This window comes from Netta rufina, assembly GCF_964035555.1.
Source record: "Netta rufina genome assembly, chromosome: 8".
NCBI lineage: Eukaryota > Metazoa > Chordata > Aves > Anseriformes > Anatidae > Netta > Netta rufina.
This window is the reverse complement of record NC_140131.1, coordinates 11441845-11462079: the sequence shown is the minus strand read 5'-3', so window position 1 is coordinate 11462079 and position 20235 is coordinate 11441845. Positions and strand designations below refer to the sequence as shown.

The 20235-nt window shown below is 63.7% G+C and overlaps 2 protein-coding genes across 4 annotated transcripts; both read left to right on the top strand.

Moving 5' to 3' along the window:
• Positions 1 to 1682: 1682 nt before the first annotated feature.
• Positions 1683 to 14325, top strand: TIE1 (tyrosine kinase with immunoglobulin like and EGF like domains 1). Of its 3 annotated transcripts, none has more exons than XM_084291604.1 (23): positions 1683 to 2183; positions 2652 to 2939; positions 5926 to 6036; positions 6158 to 6313; positions 6421 to 6552; positions 6798 to 6938; positions 7051 to 7179; positions 7561 to 7706; positions 7864 to 8008; positions 8236 to 8394; positions 8569 to 8706; positions 8812 to 9102; positions 10028 to 10318; positions 10854 to 11167; positions 11268 to 11478; positions 11639 to 11749; positions 11831 to 12021; positions 12092 to 12205; positions 12366 to 12436; positions 12653 to 12693; positions 12920 to 13016; positions 13218 to 13317; positions 13505 to 14325. In XM_084291604.1, exons 1-23 carry the CDS (start codon positions 2138 to 2140, stop codon positions 13574 to 13576), a joined length of 3495 nt encoding a protein of 1164 aa, XP_084147730.1. In that variant the 5' UTR covers positions 1683 to 2137; the 3' UTR covers positions 13577 to 14325. The 3 variants fall into 3 exon arrangements, with proteins under 3 accessions (XP_084147730.1, XP_084147731.1, XP_084147729.1); XM_084291605.1 differs by having other exon boundaries at positions 2637 to 2939; positions 10854 to 11047; XM_084291603.1 differs by having other exon boundaries at positions 2637 to 2939.
• A 998-nt stretch (positions 14326 to 15323) lies between these two features.
• On the top strand, positions 15324 to 20100 carry MPL (MPL proto-oncogene, thrombopoietin receptor; the record flags this gene model as incomplete). Its single annotated transcript, XM_084291514.1, is given in 12 exon segments — positions 15324 to 15470; positions 15473 to 15557; positions 17183 to 17312; positions 17406 to 17581; positions 17736 to 17989; positions 18056 to 18212; positions 18346 to 18475; positions 18761 to 18933; positions 19030 to 19410; positions 19490 to 19577; positions 19691 to 19778; positions 19869 to 20100. Coding segments are annotated over 12 exon segments (2010 nt in total). The 3' UTR covers positions 20070 to 20100.
• Between the last annotated feature and the right edge of the window lie 135 nt (positions 20101 to 20235).

Sequence of the window (20235 nt, the reverse complement as noted above, 5' to 3'; positions counted from 1 at the left end):
GATTGTTCTGCCTGCACGGCCACGCTGCTGTGACCGCAGAGCGTGCTGCCTGTCTCCAACACAGATAAGCACAAGGTGGCACAATGGCAATCACAGTCCTGAGCGTGACTGACCTCTACTGCCAGTAAACTACGGGAAGCAGCCATTTATTTGTTTTCATCTGCCTATCCCCCTTCCTGCAGCTGTACTGAGTGTGTGGATGAATCTCTGACCCAGAGTTTTTGCAAATCAGCTTTGGGTTTGACAGGCAAAGCTAGCAAAGGCAATCCCTGTGAGTGTGGAGAGGCAGCACCCACTGCAGGAGGAACTGGCTGCAGTTGCCCAGCCCACGTGGGGCAGCCAGGCTTCTGGACATGCACTCGTAATTTAAATTAGAGACATGCCCCAGGATCTCCCAAAGACATAGCCCCTCACCTACCCACAGCCCACCAACCGAGGAAGCAACATAATTTGTTTTCCAGGCAAATGTAGGCAGCTGCACCCAGCACCCATTTTTCGGGGTGTCTCCATCGCTCCCACTGGGGTGGCCGATGGCTGTGCTGGCAGGAGAGGGTGGGAGCTGGGCGCAGAGGTGGCGCAGCAGTGTCCCTGTCCGCTGCCATCACTCAGCACTCCTTGGGCCCCGCACGGCCCCAGAGCACGCTGTAAATAGTCGGAAACGATGAATGGATTTCCCCTTCCTCTCCATGTGTGCTTTAGATTTTTGGCCGGATACAGCATGGGTTTGGGACACACCAAAACACGAGGCTCGTGCCCCAGCAGCCTAGGCTTTCACATGGGAACAACTCAGTGTGCTGCTTGCAAAACAGCCTGTGATTGAGCGGGTGAAGATTGCGGCAATTTCCTCGGGAATGCCGCGAATTTACCTGGCTAACAGCCAGTGCCCAGCACCCACCTGAGGCCAGCATGGCCTTGCAGGTCCAGGCAGGAGCACGGAGCGGCTGCCGCCGTGTCAGGGCCCAGAGCTTTCCCCTGGGTGTAGCCCAAGGACGGGCGGTTTCTGAAACAGGAAAGAGGGAGACGGGCTGGAAGGCGGTCAAGGAAAGCCAGGCTTTCGGCTGCTTCCAGCTTCCTCCCAGACGTGTTTATGGCCATGAGGAGGGCTTTTTTCTCCCCCCAGCAGCTGCTGCCCTCCTGCTTGGGCTGGCTGGCCATGGCTCATCTGCTGTCAAACCAGTCCTCTGCCCCGATATGGGTCTCTGCAGGCAGAGCAGCTCTGCAATACCCCCTGTGCTGCCACCCAGCCCTGCAGGGACTCAAATGGGGCAGGGGATGGTGGCACGCTGGTGGGGCTGCTCATACACACCGCAGTACCAAAATCTGGCACACAGAAGTGAAGGGGTGAGTGGCAAGGGAAGGAGCAGCGTTAGGACTTCCCTACCAGAGGGGTGCTTGGACACCTCTCAGCCAGCATTGGGGATGGGGGCAGAAAGGGGCCAGATGGCCCGGCTGGGCTCATGGTGGCCAAGGGGTCCTGTGCTGTGCACAGCCTCAGCACCATGGGGCAGATCCAGCACAGGGCAGCTCCCGCCCGCAGCTCCTGGAGTCAGGGCCGGCTCCAAACAATGGGTGGAGAGCAGGAAACGCCGCATGGGAAACAGGATTTGGCTCCGCCGCCGCCGCCAGCCGCAGCCCCTTGGCCCCCTTCCTTTCCCTGCTCCACAGAGCCCTTCCCACAGCCGCGGGGGCACACCAAGGGGATGAGGATGCTGCCGCCCGAGCGGGCTTGGGCGTAAGACCCTCACCATCACAGGCGAGGAAGTGACTGGGACACCACCTAGCCTGGCTGGGTCTCAGCATGGCTGGGGACACCTTGAGCACGCAGCCCTAACCCCAGGGGGAGAGCCCCCACCGGGCAGCCCCTTTGCCAAGCAGCCAGGCAGCTGCTGAGCGGGCAAGGACAAGGGCATCTTCGTCACCATGCCCAGGCTATGAGCCAGAGGAGGGGGTCCAGGCTCCCCCAGACGCCAACCAGCACTACAGGGACAAGATGGGGGGCACAGACAGGGGGCAGGGGTCCTGAGCCCCCGCTCATGTGGATTCTGTAGGCAACTGCCACTGCCGGCTCCATCCCCCGTGGCTGGGGCACGGTGGGGATTTTCTGACCTGTGCCAGATTCAGGACACGCCGCTGGGACATGGAACTCCGAGTTTATCTTCTGCTTCTCTTCCCGTGGCTGGCAGGTAAATCTCCCCTTTCCCTCTGCCCTGGGGGGCAGCCCCTTGCTCAGGGAGCTTTGGTGGGACAAGGCAGCCGTGGCAGCTCAGTGGTGCTGGTGGAGTGGGGTCTCAAGGGGGGCACGGAGGGAGGAAACAGCCCTGTGAGATCCGTGGCTTGGAGACCTCGGATGCTGGTGGTGCCGGGGCTGAGCTGCCCTCCGCTGCACGCCAGCATGGGGCTGGGGCACAGGCAGCACATGGAACAAGAGGGGGATCCCATTCTGCTGCATGCTTGGCTCACACAGGGACCTGAGCCCATGAGGGTCTCCAGAAGGAGACTGGAAATTCCCACTGTGCCATGCTGTTGGGCTGGGGGCAAGAAGGTTCTGGAAAATTAGTCATATTTGGGTATTGGGGTCCGTTACTGTGACTGACCTGGGTGGGCTCAAACCCTGGTCCTGCCATGATGTGCCCCAGTGCTCCCCCCCTCAGGGGCCATCCTGGACATCACCCTGATCGCCAACGTGCAGAGCCTGTCCCACTCCGACTTCTTCCTCTCCTGCGTCATGGGCGAGCGTGACGTGAGCTACCTGCAGATCGAGCGGGAGAACAAGATCGTGATGACGCACCCCAAGACGGGCTTCCAAAACTACCGCAACCGCAGCAACCACGTCCAGGCCAGGGGCTTCTCCATGCCCGACCTGGTGGGGATCCTGTACTGCATGGGGCGCACCCCGACAGAGCAGGCCCAGGTGGTCTACGTGCACAACAGCCACAACGGTGAGCGGATGGGGTGCTAGGGCAGCGTGACCCAGTCACTGAGCCTAGGTTTGGGCTCTGCTGGCACTGGGGGTGGCAGCTCTCGGGTCAGCAGGCAGCTCTGGTTCTTGTGCAGAACGTGGGTGAGGTGGTGAACCACCACCACCACAAGGTCTTGTCTGGTCAAGCACTGGACATGAGCAGCAGCCATTTTGATGTGTGTAGGGTGCTGTGGATCAACCCACGGCATGCAGGAGATGGCATCTGGTGTGATGAAGTAGCGTTTGCACCCCGTGAAGGCATGAGAGCAGAGGGATTTTCAGCTGGAGGAGCGTGGCCTGGCCCCAAGGGCACTTGGTGGCCTCCTGCCAAGGCGGTGTGTGGGCAGGGCGGCCGGCGGCAGCCGCCTGGGGCGGGAGCAGTGCGCAGGAGCCGGGCAAGGTCCGAGCGGAGGGAAGCTGGAGGAGGTGGGGAGGTCTGGCAATCATCAACCAGGCAGAGGGGCCAGTGTCAGGGCCAGCCCCAGGGCCCTGCTGAGGGGTCCCGGTGGGGCTGGCTCTGCCCCAGCCGGGCTGCTGGGGAGGGCAGGGTGCAGGAGGCAGCACGAGGCTTGTCTCCTGCCCCTGCTCCTCTGCAGGGCCAGAGAGCCCAAAAGGGCCTCCCCAAGCTGGGCATAACACCCAGGGATGCCCAGTCTCTGGCACTGCCCTTGCTGACCTCCTCTCCTTGTGGCTCTTGAGACTTCATGGAGCTATTGGAACTGAAATTTTCTGCCATAGGTGTTTTCTTCTGGGTGTTTTCTAGCTCTTTGTTAGAAAGATTTGGCTAAAACAACACATTTCCCTGCCCGTGTTAAAATTCAGCTCCACCACACTGTTTTGAGCTGCTCCAGTATCTCAAGCTGGGGAACAGACTGCGATAAGGACTGTGCTGGTGGGGCACGAGCATCCTCCGAGGAGCAAGGGCTGGTCTGTGTCCTCCACCAGGGGCTTGCACTGAAAATGGCAGCAGTCTTATCAGGAACAGAGACGAACAGTCTGGGCAAACAGAGTGCTGGGGAGGAGCTGAGAGAGGAGGGCAGAGTGCTGGGAGGTGGTGAGGGAAGGCACAGGGATAACAGAGGTGCACAGGGAGGTCGTGAGCACGTGGTATATTAAGGGGGAGTGAGATCTGCACCCCTATATTGCGTGGACGAGGTGGTGGCTGGGACCACTGGTCTGGTCCAAAGCCCCTGCAGGAGTCACAGGTGACCAAAACGCTGCTGTTGCTCCGTTTAATTTAGAGAAGAAGAAGCTTAGAAAAAAAATGAGGAAGATTGATCAAAGGAAAAAAATAACAAAAAAAGTAAATCTTGCCAAGGGAGTGAGGGCTGTATAAAGAAACCACCTTGGAGACTAAAGTGCATATTGCATTGGCTCTCCCTGGGGGGCTGAGCGTGCACAAAAGCAGTATTGATAAGCAGCAGGTAGGGAGTGCTGTCAGAGGAGAGCTGGTATCTTCCAAGAGGCTGTGCACAAGTGGCAACACAGGAAGGATTTGAAACTTTGAAAGTTTTGCTGTAAAAGCACAGTAAAACAGACCAAAAAGATCCCAAAAAGCAATCTGATGAAGGGTTTAAACCTGACAATAAACTATTTTTTTAGAAATCCAGAGCAGAAAGATGCCCAGAAAGGCTGCTGCAGAAAAATGAATTTATTTTATTTTTGTGTCTGTGAACACAATAGGGAAGTTCAGGAAATTTGTCAGAGGATCTGTCTAAAATTACAGGGCTGATAAGAGAAGACAGGCAATAAATAGCATGAACGAGCTGTGCCGCGTTGCCAGGACCTCTCCTTAGCTTGTATTGGTGCCAGCAGGCTGCTGGTGTGCCACCGCCCTGCGTTACGAGCTCTCTAGGTGGGGGCTTGTAAGAAAATTCCCTTTCAAAGGCAAAGATGCCCATGGGGACCCTGATTTGCAGGGCTAGATGCTGGGCTTTCATTTGGGGCATCGGACCAGAGGAAGGTCCAGAGGCAGGCAGGGGGACGTGCAGAGCTGTGTGAGATCCTGCATGCCTGGGAGCACCGCAGAGCGGTCAGTTATCTGATGTTATCTCTCCCACTGCAAGCACAGGAGAAAACTGGCAACAGGCAGGTGAAGAGGGGACAAGGAGGTGGTTCCTTGCACTTCGTGCCTTGGGTAGGACCAGGGCTAAATCTGCATGCCTTTGACAAGAACAAAACCTGTGGAAGACCAATTTTGAGTGGGGCAGAACAAAAAGAGAGATAAGAGCTGACTCAGGAAGCTGCCGGGCTGCAGGTGGTGCAGGCGGAGAGGCTCTCCTGGGGAATTACCGGGATGCTCGACCTGCTGTGCCCTTCCCCGGGTGTCTGCGGCGTGTGCCGCTGGCCCGCGCTGGGGGCAGGATGCGGGGCTGGATGTGCTCTGCTCCCACCCAGCACAGCCGGTGTCCGGGTGTGCGATCTGGCGCCCTGGGAGCCGGCACCTGAGTGTGCCCTTCTTTGTGTCTGCCCTGGCACGCCCAGGGCTTGGCTTCCCAGTCCTTAACATATTTATAGCCTGGTTTAGGCTCAAAGCTGCGCTCTGGCTGACTCACGGCATAGCTATGGAAGTTCATCGCTGTTGCATACCCTGACACTTGGGAAATCAGGAAAATGTGGCTGTGCCGTGGCTGAGTGCTCTGCTGCAGGCAGGGACAGCCGCTGCTCCTGCCCCTTGCTGCCCCTTGCCTGTCTGCACGGCTCCGCACCTCCCTGACCTGGCAGCAAGCGAGGCGTCCCAGGCTGTCACATCTCCCCAGGCTGCTGTCACCAACATCCCATGCTCACGGGAGGGCAGGACACCCCATCCCTGGGCTGACAGCCCTCTTGCAGCTCATCTGCCAGAGGGGCGAATGGGGAAGTGCGTGGTGATGTCCCCATGGAAAGCTGGGCTTGGGCTGTGTTTTGGGGTGGCTGGTCATGGGGTGCCGGTGCTGCCCTCAGCTGCTCCTCCTCCTCCTCCACAGCCCACCTCTTCCCGGTGAGGGCCACACAGTCCGTGAACATCGCCGAGACGGCCACCTTCTCTGCCAGGGTCCTCAAGAGGAAGGAGACAGACGTGATGTGGAAAAGAAATGGCAAGTGGCCCCGCAGCAGGGCTGCTCCCACACGGTGCCTTGCGCCAGCCCTGCTCCCAGCCCCGCTCACTCCCCCACCCCAGGGTGCGGTGTCCCCGGGTCACCCTCCATCCCCTCGCAGGTACCTACTACCAGACCACAGACCGGGGCGAGGTGCGGGGCGACCTCTTCACCCTGACCCTCCCCAACGTCAGCGTGAGCGAAAACGGTGTCTACAGCGCCACATTCATGGGGGACAGCCCTCTGTGGAGTGCCTTCTACAGGCTGATCGTGAGAGGTGAGCGGGGCTGGGGAGGTGGCACCCTGCTGTCCCTTCCCGTCCCACGGGGACAGGTGGCCCTGATAGACCAGTGCCACCCCACAGCCCCTCTGCTCTCCCCGCAGCGTGCACCGCAAAGAAGTGGGGACCGTCCTGCGAGAAGGACTGTCCCGACTGCCTGAACGGGGGCATCTGCCACGACCACGTTGGTGAATGCATCTGTCCTCCCGGCTTCACGGGAACCCGCTGTGAGAGAGGTAGGGCGCCCGGCTGCCTCTGCTCTGCAGGGATGAGCTGTGCCCAGGGGGTTCCCTGCTGCACCCCCAGATCTGGGCACCATGGCCAGAAACTGTGCCTGCATCCCCAGCCCCCTGCTTCTCGAGCAGGACCATCCACCTCATCGGAACAAGCTTAGGGGTGGGGGCTCCTTGCCTGCTTGGGGTGGTGATGGGGGCTTCAGGACCCCAAGCCAGCACCACGCTGTGCACTGCTTATTTTCCAGCCTGCCGGGAAGGCCAATTTGGCCGCAACTGCCAGGAGACGTGCCAGAGAGCCCAGGGCTGCAGGGGGCTGAGCTTCTGCCTGCCGGACCCCTACGGCTGCTCCTGTGCCTCGGGGTGGAGCGGCTCCCGCTGCAACCAAGGTATGGGGATATGGGCATCCGCCACCCGGCCCTGCATGGGGGTCCCAGCCCCCATGTGGGACCATCGGCACACCGTGGCTGGGGATAGCAGCGAGGATTTCTCTTCCCACAGCCTGTCCCCCGGGATACTACGGCCCTGACTGCGCCCTGGCATGCGCCTGCCGCAACGGGGGCAGCTGTAACCGCTTCAGCGGCTGCGTCTGCCCCGCGGGCTGGCACGGGCAGCACTGCGAGAAGTCAGGTGAGGCTGGCACGGGGCTGCGATGGGTCTCTGTCCCCTGCAGGGGGGCTCCAGCTCCTTCCTCACTGGGGACATGGCAGGAGCTGGTGCCAGCCTATGCAGCTGGGTGGGCAGCCCACCCTGGGGGAGGAAATAGCTCCCAGCCCCATAAAAAACACGGTGCTGCTCTGCAAGGGTAGTGTGTACTCCAGCTCTCATGAACTAGCTGTGCTGAGAGTGTCGCTGAGCCTGGAGCATGGGGCGGGATCTGAGATGGAGTCCAGAGCTCAGCCATGACCCCCAGCACCAGCTCCACTGCAGACATGACTGGGGAAAGGTCTGAGCATCTCCTGTACATAGCGCAAAGCACGACCAGCCCTAACGCTGATTTCTCCACACCAGACCGCTTCCCCCAGATCATCAAACTGGCCTCGGAGCTGGAGTTCAACCTGGGCTCGGAGCCCATCATCAGCTGCGTGGCCACCGGCAACCCGCTGCCCGCAAGCGACGGCGTGGAGCTGCGCAAGGCTGACGGCACCGTGCTCAAGGTGCCGCACACCCCCCATGTCCACCCCATGTCCTCGCCCCACCGCCATCCCTGGGCACTGGTCCTGTACCCATGTTGCAGGTTCCCCCAAAATCAGCGGTCTCCCCACTGGCCTGTGCTGCCGCAGGCAGTGATGGATGGCTCCTCTGTGCCCACAGCTGGTCAAAGCCATCATCGAGCCGGGGCAGATCACCTGCGAGTTCCAGGTGAGGCACCTGATGAAGGACGACGCGGGGCTCTGGGAGTGCAGAGTCTCCACCACCGGGGGCCAGGACAGCCGGAAAGTCAAGGTCAACATCCGAGGTGAGGGTTGGTGGGGCATGGTGTGGCAGTGTGACCCCCCCACTGGACTAGATACCGCCCATCATGTGTCACAGTGCCAGCAGACAGGTTTGGGGGATGATAAGACACTTGTTGGGGTCCTCTCTTTCCTGACAAAGCTGGAAAGAGCCAAGAGGTGGTGGATGTCCCCACACTCTGCTCCTCGTTGCTCCTGGTGCCACTCATATTGTCCCTTCCTTCACACCCAGTGCCCCCAGCGCCCCTGAGCCCGCCCCGGCTGCTGGCCAAGCAGAGCCGCCAGCTCGTGGTGTCACCTGTGGACTGCTTCTCTGGCGATGGACCCATCGTCTCCGTCAAGCTGCTCTACAAGCCCAAGGATGACACCTCGGTGTGGTCCTCTATTGTGGGTATGTGCCTGTCCTCACAGGTAGGACCTGGTGGAGGGGTCTGGGGTGGGCAGAGGTCTCCATCCTGCTCAGCACGACCCCCGGGACCCTCTGTGGTGATGCCAAGGAGGACACCGGTGGTGGGGCAGGTTGTGGGAGGGGGTCATGGCTTTGACATGTGCTCTTGGCCAACAGTTGACAACAGTGAGAACATCACCCTGATGAACCTCCGGCCGGTGACCGCATATGTCGTTAAGGTGCAGCTGAGCCGGCCGGGGGACGGCGGGGAGGGCAGCAAAGGACCCGAGGCCGTCATGGTGACCGAGTGCCTAGGTGGGCCCCCATCCCTCTGACCCCGAACCCGACACTGCATGGCACGGGGTCCGCCAACCCTCAGGGCTGGCGTCTGGTCACTTTTCGTTGCCTTTTTGTTCACAGAGCCCACAGTCAAGCCCGTGATTGAAGGCTGGTCCATCGAGGATAAAAACACACTTCACGTCAACTGGAAATTGCCAAGTAACCACGAGCCGGCACACGGGTTCATCGTCCATCTCTTCGACTCTGCGAGGCGGCTGGTCTGGGAGAAAAACATCACGTCCATCTCCGTGCTCTCCGCCCGCATCGCGGACCTGGAGTTCAACAAGGAGTACGGGCTGGAGGTGCTGGTGTACCACTGCACCAGCCTGGGGCCCCCCTCCGACCTCTACAAGGTCATGATCAACAGCAAAGGTGGGCACCGCGCGGGGCCGGGCGCAGGCTCATTACCCCCAGAGCATGGGGGGCTTTGGGGGAGCCATCTCCTACCTGCACCTCATGGAGAAAGGGGCAGGAAACAGGGAGGTGAAGTGCAGCAATGTGTGATGCCTGCAGACAGATCTGTCCTGCATGCCCTCACCCAAGCCTTGCTGGGCTTGCCTATGCTTGCTGCCCTTACAACACCCCGTAGTGACAAGTTCCTCAATATAATTATATTCTGTGTAAAAAAAAAAAAAATTTTCTTTTGTTTGCGTTCACCCCGGTGATCTCACTGGGTGGTCACATCCCGTCAGCCTGGCGATCCCTTCTGGTAAACGAGGGGGAAGGAGCGCACAAGGTGTGACTTCGGTGAGGTTCAGCACAGCCTGGTACCTGCTGGGAAGGCTTCTTGCGTGTCAGGCCCGGGGGATGTAGTGCCGCCTCTGCTCCGTGCTTGTGAGAGGCTTGGGTAGCTGTGGGATGTGTGCTTTAGGATGTGGGCAAGGCACAGAGGAGGAAGTGGGAAAGAAAAAAACATCATGTGTGAGGAAGGGTTGAAGAAAGAAAATATCCCAAGAGGTGTTCGGTACAGAGACATTTAGCTTGAGGGTGCCTGAGGCTGGGAAAAGGGGGTGCAGCCCTGTCCCCCTGTTGTGCCCTCCCATCCCCACCCACCTCTGGCCACCGCCGGAGGCAGGACACTGGGGAGGTGGTCTGACCAAGGGGCAGATCCAGGGAAGAAGGTGAGGCTGAAAGGTGGCTGGAAAGCCAGCTCCCAGCCCACACAGGGTCATCAGGAAGGGGACAGAGACCTGCTGGGGCTCGTGATGGCAAAGGGATGGACGAGAGGTCCAGCGCCCAGCCCCTGCAGCAGTGGGAGCCCCGTGCTGGGACTGACGCTCTCCTCTCCTCCTCCCAGGGCCCTCCTCCCCACGGGCACTGTCAGCAGAGTCCGTGTCCGACACGGCCGTCAGGCTGTCCTGGCAGGTCCCCGAGTACCCCAACGGGGGCATCACCAAGTACATCGTGGAGCTGCAGCAGGTGGGGGGCACCAGCGAGCCCCAGTGGATTGACACCGACAACGGCGCCGAGACCACCAAGATCGTTGGGGGCCTCAACGCCAGCACCACCTACCAGTTTCGTGTCCGGGCCAACTCCCACGTCCCAGGGGAGTGGAGCCAGCCTGTGAAAGCCAAGACCCTGGGGGACGGTGAGTGGGGTGTCCCCTGGGTGTCCCCACAGCCCCTCGGCAGGAGGTGTCACCTCTGCAGCCTCTGCCCACCTCGCCCCAGGAGCTTGGAGCTCTCTGCTGGAGCTCGGTGTCAGTGTCTGGGGCAGCAGAGAGAGGCCGGGCTGCTCGTGGTAACCTCTGGAGCAGCAACCCAAGCCCAAACACTTGTGTCTGTCTTCAGACCTCCTGCTCCTCCTGAGTGGCTCTGCCTTGGTCAGAGGGTGGCACGGTGTGCAAGGGGCAGGGCAGAGCTGGCACAAAAGGGGCTGATGGCTGTGGAAACACAGGGAGGAACCAGAGCTGGTTGCAGGTCCAGAAACCGATGAGTTGCTGGCAGGGTCCAGGCAGTACCAGCCTCCCCCTGTGCCACTGGGAGCTGGGGGTGGGCTCTGGTGCCTTCATGGGCTCCCAGGGAGCTGGGACAGGGCCGAGGTCCCGGTGCTCAGCCATCTGTGCAGCCCCACGATGCAGGGCTCAGCCGTGGCCCACGATCCTCCCTCCCTCCCCTCGGCAGGAGCGCTGAGCGTGCCGCCCAGCCTGGGCAGCCAGAGCACCGAGCAGTCGGGAATAGACCAGCAGCTGCTCTTGGCCATCGTCGGCTCTGTGTCCGTCACCTGCCTCACCATCCTCTTTGCCCTCCTGGCGCTCTTCCTCATCAAGAAGAACTTTTTCCACCGGCGCCGCACCTTCACGTACCAGTCTGGCTCGGTGAGTGCTGCCTGCCCTGCCAGGACGGTGTCCCCAGCTCCCCACGTCCCGGCCCGATCCAGGTCACGCTCCGTAGCCTCCAGTCCGGATGCAGCCAGGCCTCACCTCCACGTGGAGAGGGTGCGGAGCCCACCCTTGCCCACGACGCCTGCCCTGCTGGCCCCGCCGCGGGGCAGAGGGGTGCCCGGTGCCCCTAACCTCACCCGCTCCCGTCTGGCAGGGCGAAGAGACCATCCTGCAGTTCAACTCGGGGACCCTGACCCTGACGCGCCGCCCCAAGCCGCAGCCCGAGCCCCTCAGCTACCCCATCCTGGAGTGGGAGGACATCAAGTTCGAGGACATGATTGGGGAGGGGAACTTTGGGCAGGTCATCAGGGCCATGATCAAGAAGGATGGCCTGAAGATGAACGCAGCCATCAAGATGCTGAAGGGTGAGTGCTGCCATGGGGCGGGCAGGGCAGAGGGCGTGGGGGGACACGGCTGGGTCTTGAGCAGCACTTGGGGCTGAGGAGGGGCGGGAGATGCCCATGGAGGAGCGGAGGAAGGGTCCCTCCTGTAGGACCAAGGAGTGCATCCCTGCTTTGCTTCCAGAGTTTGCCTCAGAGAACGACCACCGGGACTTTGCCGGGGAGCTGGAGGTGCTGTGCAAGCTGGGCCATCACCCCAACATCATCAACTTGCTGGGGGCCTGCGAGAACAAGGGTGAGGGCTGTCCCCTGCTCCCTGCTGGGTGTTCCCTGCTCCTGGGGACAGCCCCACGAGCCCTGCCTCCCCTGCCCGCAGGCTACCTGTACATTGCCATCGAGTATGCCCCCTACGGAAACCTCCTCGACTTCCTCCGCAAAAGCCGAGTCCTGGAGACCGACCCGGCCTTTGCCAAGGAGCACGGCACCGCGTCCACCCTCACCTCCCAGCAGCTCCTCCAGTTTGCTTCGGATGTGGCCAAGGGGATGCAGTACCTGAGCGAGAAGCAGGTATGTCCCAGGGATGCAAGGGCAGGGGTGTGCTCCCATGCCACCATGGCTCACTGCTGGCCTCTCCCAGTTCATCCACAGGGACCTGGCAGCCAGGAATATCCTGGTGGGGGAAAACCTGGCCTCCAAGATCGCCGACTTTGGCCTCTCCAGAGGGGAGGAGGTCTATGTGAAGAAGACGATGGTGAGGCAGGGGTTAGGGGGCTCCACGGGGCCTGCACAGATGTGGTGGGCAGGACCCCCTGGCATCGGGAATGTCCCACCATGCTGGGACCAGCTGGATGCCAGCTGCCCACACCTCCCTCCATGGGATGTCCCCTGACAGTCACCCTCCGTTTCCCCAGGGCCGCCTGCCGGTTCGCTGGATGGCCATCGAGTCCCTGAACTACAGCGTGTACACCACCAAGAGCGACGTGTAAGTCCATAGGCACCGGTGTCGGGGCACAGACGTGGCCACCTCTGTCCCTCCAGGGCAGTGGGTACATCCCTGGGGAGCTGTGGGATCTGCCCAAGCCCTGGTTGCCCTCTTTGCCCTATCCAGTCCTACCACGAACCCTGTCTGCATGTCCCCCTACCCGCAAGTGGGACACTGCCACCGGCTCTGTCCCAGCCTCACCTCCTGCTGTTTCAGGTGGTCCTTTGGTGTCCTGCTCTGGGAGATTGTCAGCTTGGGTAAGGCTCTTCCTTGTCCACCGTGCCTGCTCGGGTCCCTTGTAGGTCTGCACAGCCCTCGTCCTGCAGCCCTGGAGGGGAAAACCCAAAGGGGTGGTGGCCGGGGGCCTGGGCACTGTCCCAGGGACTGGGTGAACATCACCGCATGGGACCTCCCCGGGGCTCTGGGTCAGGGGGATGAGGACACCCCATGCCCCACCACAGCCTCACATGTCTGTGGCCGCAGGGGGGACTCCGTACTGCGGGATGACGTGTGCTGAGCTCTACGAGAAGCTGCCCCAGGGCTACCGCATGGAGAAGCCCCGCAACTGTGATGATGAGGTGTAAGTGGGCAGAGTGCCCCGCGTCCCCCCTGCCACTCCTGGGAGCTCTCACTGGCTTCTGTCAGCTCCCGGATGGTCTCCTGTGCACCCCAAACCTCCTTCCCCTTGCTTTAGCCTCCCACCTGCTCCTCCCCGTCTCCCCCAGCAGCTTTTCCACCCGCTCTGCTCCGCACACACTGACCACCCGGGCTCTGTCCCCAGGTACGAGCTGATGCGGCAGTGCTGGCGTGACCGCCCCTACGAGCGGCCGCCCTTCGCCCAGATCTCCATGCAGCTCATCCGCATGCTGGAGGCCCGGAAGGTGAGTGGACATGGGGCACGGGGGGACCACCCACCCTCCATCCCCGTGCGACCCCACCAAGAGCACCCCAGCACCTCCCCCCGGCAGCTCTGCGGGCTCCAGCCCCGTGCCCGTGAGCAGCGGGTACAGGAGGAAGCGGGGACGGGGACACTGTCACGTCCCGCTCCTGACTCGGGTTCCCACGCAGGCCTACGTGAACATGGCCCTGTTCGAGAACTTCACCTACGCAGGGATCGACGCCACCGCCGAGGAGGCATGAGGCTGCGCCCGGCTCCATGCCGCAGGGGGACAACGCCGGCCCCCAGCCTGCTGGGACAGCACCGCGGGGACAAGAGGCTGCCTGTCCCCGCCAGGTGACAGCGGCCCAGTGAGTGCCCTCCTGGCAGCAGGACGGTGCCATCCCCTCCGGGTACCTCCCCGTGTGTCGGCAGCGCTGGCCCAGCACCGACACTGCTGGAGGACACGCGAGGATGGCCCTGAAGGACAAACGCCAGCTGCATGTAGCAGAGGGCAGGAGAGGGGCTCTGCCCCCAGGAGCCAGGGGACGCCGCAGCCCTGGCAGGACACAAAGACCCGAATTTTGGGGTGAGAGAAGGAAGCAGAGTCCTGGCAGCTCCCTGCCCCGCAGCTCTCGGCGTGCTCTGGTGCCAGCGGGGCTGCGAGCGTCGCTGTGGGTGTGGGACACGGCAGCCCCGGTGCAGGAGGAAGGACTGTGCGTGGCCTCCAGCTCAGCACCAGCCCCTCGGAAATCAACAGCTATGCTTTATGGTCAATAAACATAGTGCAATGGGCAGCCGGCTCTGGCAGAGGGGAGGGTGTCTGCTGCTCTGCTGCCGCAGCAGTGACTTCTGCCACCATCCTGGTCCTCTGCCCCAGGGCTGCCCCAGCGTCCCCTCTGCTGGCTCTCCGTGGGGGTGAGCCTGGCCCCCAGCTCATCCCCATGGCGCAGGGCACGTCCCCGGGCACTGCTGGCACCCACCTGCATATCAATACCATTTTGATTTCCTATTCTGGCCTCCAGTGCTGTTTGGTGTCAACTGTAGCCATCAGTGAGCATCTTCTAGGTTGGCTATTAGGAGGAACTTCTTTACTGAAAGGGTTGTTGGGCATTGGAATGGGCTGCCCAGGGAAGTGGTGGAGTCACCATCCCTGGAGGTCTTTAAAAGACATTTAGATGTAGAGCTGAGTGATATGGTTTAGTGGGGGACTGGTTAGTGTTAAGTCAGAGGTGGGACTTGGTGATCTTGGAGGTCTCTTCCAACCTGGACGGTTCTGTGACTCTCTGATCTCTGCTCTGTCACCGAGGTGCCCAGTGACCAAGTGACCAGGACCAGCCCCTGCAGGCAGCCCGGTGCTGTGTGCCCCTCATTGCACTGAGGCTGCTGCTGGGAATGGCACATGGGGCTGCATCACCAGCCGTGCTGAAACCAAGTTTCAAGTGGTTTTTTTTTGAGTTTTGAGTTTTTTGCCTCTCTGACTGCAAAGCCCAGTCGCCAGATGGAGAAGGAAGTGGGATTGGTTTGACAGAACTTGACTGTGACAAACTGGTGCTGGCTGTTCCCCCCCTTCCCTCCGTGCCCCCTGGCTGGCGATGCTGCCCCCATCCCCTGCGGGGTAAGGAGACGCTGACCCTCCCGTGGCACAGTGTGGACGTGTGCCAGCAGCTCCCCAGCCCTGGATGGTGCTGCAAGGCAGAGCGGGTCCGTGCAGAGCTGCGAGAGGCAGCGTGGGGTGGGATGGAGCCGGAGCCGCTGCCTGATGCCCCATGCTCCGACATGCCAGCAAGGACACGAGTGTCGCAGAGCACCCAGCAGCCTGCCCAGCCCCGAGCAGGGGCCTCCCTGCTTTCTCGGGGTTGTTTTTCTTCCCACCCCAGCCTCCCGGCGTGCCGGTAGCCACAAGGGCAGGACGTGCTGCCTATCTGATGGGAGCAGTCTCTCTTGGCACTGCGGCTGGCGGCGCAGGGGCCGCAGCACGGTGGTTTTGGGCACGGGGAAGTGCCGGCGATGGGGCGGGGGGAGCCTCCAGCCAGGCTTCCTGAGCAGCACAGCCGACACTTCCCAGATAAAGGTATCGCCCCGAGGAGCTGCAGCAGCAGCCGGGGCGCTGGGAAGCACCGAGCACAGCACGCGGGATGGTGGTGGCCCGCCTGCCCCGGGGCTGGCTGCCCTCGCTGCTCGCCGTGGTCCTGCTGAGCCTCCGCAGCCCCACGGTGGCCCCCGAGCTGGTGACATCCCAAGGTAGGACCTGGGGGCCTTCTTAACCCCCCAGGAGGGTCAGAGGGGAGCTGGCGTGCTGGCCTGGCAGGGTGCAGAGAGACCCCCGCAGCGGGCAGGAAGGTGTGGGATCGGGGAGGGGGCACCCAGGTGTGCTCGGGGTGGGCAATGGAGCCCCCACTCACCTGTGGGGTGCCTCCCTCACTGCAGAAAGGACCTGGCAGCCCTTAGGAACAGTTTTGGGGTGGCAGCTGCCAGCCGTGTGGCATCATGTTGGGCTCCCGATGACAAGGTGTGAGCAAAATCCCAGGGCACGGCTCTGCAGCGCAGCAGCAGCACTGCTGGCTCACCGCGCTGCTCCTGTGCCAGCCTCGCAGCTCTGAGCGCCGTGACCTTACCTCCCCGGTGGGATGCTCCCACCCAGCCCTGAGCTGGCCCCACCGGGCTCTCTGCTGCTTTGCTGCCCGCTGCACAGCTCTGTTAGCCTCAGGTCCACCCGCATGGCCTTTGAGCCCCTCTGTAGGTCTTCTAATCCGTTCTGTAACACCATAAAAAGCATTAACAGATTAACTGAACGGTAGATCTCATGCTTCATCTTTTCACACCCACTCAGGGTCTCTGCCCACCCTCCTACAGCAGGGTAGGCTCTTTAAGTCTCTCCCATAGGGGCAGTGGGAGGAAGGGGTTTGGGATCATGCTCTGCCTGCAGCCTCTACACCCCGATACCACTGCAGCGCTGCCAGTGCGATGCCTGAGGGTGCTCCGTGCTGGCTGCGGAGCACTGAGCTTTCCTAGGAAACTGAGCACTGAGCAGAGATGCTCTGGTACCGCGGCACCGTGGGATGCAGCCGGAGCAGGGGGACACAGGTCTCTGCGCCACCAGGCACCATGTGCCACCCCGTCCCATGTCCCATCCCATTCCCCGGGGCTGGGGGAGGCGCGGTGCTGGCAGGAGGCCAGAGCAGGCCGGGGGGGCCGGGAGGGTGTGAAAAGGGAAGAGCAGGTAGGAGGGAGGCTGGTGGGGAGTGGCTGTGGTCTGTGGCCAGGGGACGTGGGCTGGGGGAGGAAGGCGATGCTGAGCTGGGAAAGGAGGAACAGGGCCAGGGGTCAGGGCAAGGTAAGGGGCAGGGAGAGCGAGGGGACACCTGGCAACGACATCGGGGGACTGCAGTACTCTTACGGTCACTCCCTTCTCCTGGGGAGGGCTCCGCTGGCAGCGCAGGGGAGCGACGCTCCAGTTTACCCCTGCAACAACCGGGAGGAAGCGGTGCAGAGCCCCAGAGCCCCCCGCAGACCCCGGGCTGGGGCTGACACCCCCCATGCTCAGCGCCGTGCGCCCCCACGCCAGCCCCAGGCCCCTGGGGCGCTGCTCCTCCTTATCGCACTTCCGCGCGCCTTCCGGCGTGAGCGGGGCAGGGGTGCTTCCCGCTGATCTCCAGGGCCCGGCCGAGCCCCCTCCGACCGCAGGGCTATTTCGGGATGGTTGTTTGTCCCGAAGGACCCTGTGTGCTGGGGAGGGGGGAGCGGGGCCGCCAGCCCGGGTCGCAGTGATGTGCGTGTCCCTCCCTGCGGTGCCACGCTGGCAGGGGCTCAGTGGGATGGGGACGGTGCTGTGCCCGGGGGTGCCTTCATGCCCACCCTCCTGCCAGACGCTGCGCTGCTGGAGGAGGTGCGCGAGGACATCCTCTGCTTCTCCCGCTCCTTCGAGGACCTCACGTGCTTCTGGGATGAGGAAGAGGAGGCGAGCGGGATGAGCCACTTCTACTACTGGTACAGCAGGTAGGACGTGGCCCGGCCCGGCACACAGAGTGCTGTGGGGTCCTCCACCTGGCCCCAGGCCCAGGGTGCTGGAGGACCCCGTCTGTTCCTCAGGGACGTGCCCACAGCGTGCGCAGTCTCCACGCAGCGCCGCGAGGCCGGCGGGACGCGGCACATCTGCGCCTTCCCCAGCCAGGACGTGCGGCTCTTCGCCCAGCTCCACGTCCTCGTCCTGGACGCCGCCACCAACCAGACCAGGCACCAGCGGGAGCTCAGTGTGGACGTGGTGGGTGAGTCCCTCCCGCGGCACAACACCAGGGCACCGGGACCGTCCCTACAGCTGGGCCCCTTCCAGGGGCTGGCAGCACCTTGAGCCTCAGCAGGGCCGGGGGTGCCTGTGCAGGGCTGCCGCAGGAGGGGACCGCGATGGCACGCTCCCTGCAGGTCTCATCGGCCCCCCGGTGAACATCAGTGCCCGCTGGGCCGGAGCCACGGGGCAGCTCCACGTGTCGTGGCAGACACCACTCCCTGACTACCCCAACTTCTTCCTCTACGAGGTGCGCTATAGCACCACGAGCCCCCACAGCACGGCATGGGACCCCAGCAAGCAGCACACTGGGGATCCCCGCACCCCTCTGAGCAGTAGCACCCACCCACCCACGGCCGGGGAAGCCGCAGTCTCCCTGCAAGCAGGGCAGGTAGGTGCAGGGGCTGGGGTGCTCAGGGACACAGCGGCCCCCCAAAGCCTCACACCTCTCCTGCAGGACCTGGTGCTGGCCAACACCTGGGTGGTTCTCCAGCACCTGCGGCCGGGGGTGAGGTACCACATCCAGGTGCGCACCAAGCCCGACGGCACCTCCATGGATGGCGTGTGGGGGCCCTGGTCGCAGGCGGTGGCTGCAGAGACACCCCACTCCTCCGGTGAGAGGCCGGGGGCTGCCAAGCACCCACACCCAGGAGTAGGTCCTGGGGTAGGTGAGGTGCAGCAGCTGGGTTTTGAGGGGCCAGGGCAGGGGAAGCAGCCTCCTCCCTGCCCCGGCTCTCGCCTGCCCAGGGGACATCGGGCTGTGCTGCAGCACCCCTGACCTGCAGCACGTGCGCTGCGAGTGGAGCTGGGACCCCGCAGAGCACAGCAGCTTCCACGAGCTCTTCTACCAGGAGACTCCACGTGGGGCTGGCATAAGGTGAGGGGCACGGTGGGGACGCGGTGCTGGCATGGAGCAGTGGTGTCCCCCATCCCGCACCATGCCACCAGGCACTGTGCCCTGCTCCACCAGCATCAGCCTCACACCTCCCCGCCACCTCCCCTGGCCACGCTGCTGCTCCGACACCAACTTTCCTGGGCAAGAGCAGGAGGGAGGCAGCGCCGGCTGGGGGACAGGGGGCTCTGCCCCAGAGTGGGGCTGGCAGAGGGTGATGGCAGCGGTGCCACCAGGGCAGGGCTCACAGCCTGCTCGCTCACCGTGCAGGGAAGACATGTGGCTGCGCTGCGAGGAGGCCAGCGTGGGGACGCAGGGAGCCCACTCCTGTACCTTCCAGCCCAGCAATGCCAGTGCCATCGCCGTCCTGCTGAACGTCACCCGGCCCCACGGGCTGCCCGGGCTCAGCTACTTCCAGGAGCCCTTCTGGCTGCACCAGGCCGGTCAGTCCCAGTGCCAGCACAGCCCCGGCCCTCACTCGGTGGCTGGGTACAAGGTGCTGGGGTAGGGTGCCAGTAACACATCCACCATCCCCGCAGTGCTCACGGAGGCCCCGCAGCTGGTGGAGGCGGCGGTGGCACAGGGCCAGCTGAGCCTGCAGTGGCTGCCGCCCCTGGAGCAGCTGGCGGAGCAGCTGGATTACCAGGTCCGCTACACGGCCGAGAGCAGCCCGGACTGGAAGGTACCCAGCACGCAGCCCTGCACCCCGCGGCAGCCGGGGGCCGGAGCAGCCCCGTCCCCAGCCGGGCTCATCCCGCAGGTCCTGCAGGTCCCGCGGGCGGCCCGGGGACAAGTCCTGGACCTGCGGCCGGGCGCCCGCTACCGCGCCCAGGTGCGGGCCCGGCCCGTGGGGCCGCGGTACCGGGGCAGCTGGAGCGCCTGGTCCGAGCCCGTGGCGGTGGACGCCTCGCCCGACGCCGGTAAGGGCCGGGGACGGGGGCCGGGGGCACGACGGGGCCCGGGGAGCGCCCGTCCCACGGCCGCCGCTCCCCGGGGCAGGCTGGGTCGTGCCGAGCGCCACGCTGCTGCCGCTGGGGCTCGCGGGGGCGCTGCTGGGGCTGCGCTGCGCCTTCCCCGCGCTCTGCAGGTAAGGACGGGGCGGGACGCGGGCAGGGGGGGCAGCGGGGGCAGGGGCAGCGCCTGGTGCCTGCCGTGCCCTGCCCTGCCCTGCCCTCCACGCCCGCCTCTCCCCGCGCCCAGCACCGTGAAGCAGCGGCTGTGGCCGCCCGTCCCGGACCTGCAGCGCGCCCTGGGCAGCTTCCTGCACGACGGCGGCAAGCAGGGGCAGGTGAGGGGCGGGGAGGGACGGGGCTGGGCTGGAGCCCCCCCGGCTCCCCCCACCCCGGGCCGCCCCAACCGTGCCGGCCGCCCCCCGCAGGCCCTGTACAAGCAGCCGGCGGAGGAGGCGGTGCTGCCCTGCCTGCTGGAGGTGCTGCCCGCCCCCGCGGCCGCCCTGACGCCGCCAGCGCCGGAGCCCGCCGCCGGCCGGCCTCTGCCCCGCGCCGGGGCGCCCAGCACGGACATCGCCAACCAGTCCTACCTGCTCGTCAGCGGCTGGGAGCCGCGCGGGCCGCCCTGAGCCGCCCCCTCCCCATAAACCACGACCACCGCTGCACCGCCTCCCCGCCTCCTCCTTCCTTCGCGCCGCCCCCCGCAGCGACAGCAACACCCTTCCACCCCGTCCCCCACCACCCACCGACTGCCGAGCCGGGGGGCAGACCCGCCTCCTTTCCCCGCCTCCTTTC

What these genes read in the sequence shown, in the direction of transcription:
- TIE1 (XM_084291603.1), top strand. Translation starts at nt 2,138, where the DNA reads ATGGAACTCCGAGTTTATCTTCTGCTTCTCTTCCCGTGGCTGGCAG. An exon ending in AGCCAAGACCCTGGGGGACG is followed by an intron (nt 10,319 to 10,853) that starts GTGAGTGGGGTG and finishes TCCCCTCGGCAG; the next exon opens with GAGCGCTGAGCGTGCCGCCC. An exon ending in AGCCATCAAGATGCTGAAGG is followed by an intron (nt 11,479 to 11,638) that starts GTGAGTGCTGCC and finishes CTTTGCTTCCAG; the next exon opens with AGTTTGCCTCAGAGAACGAC.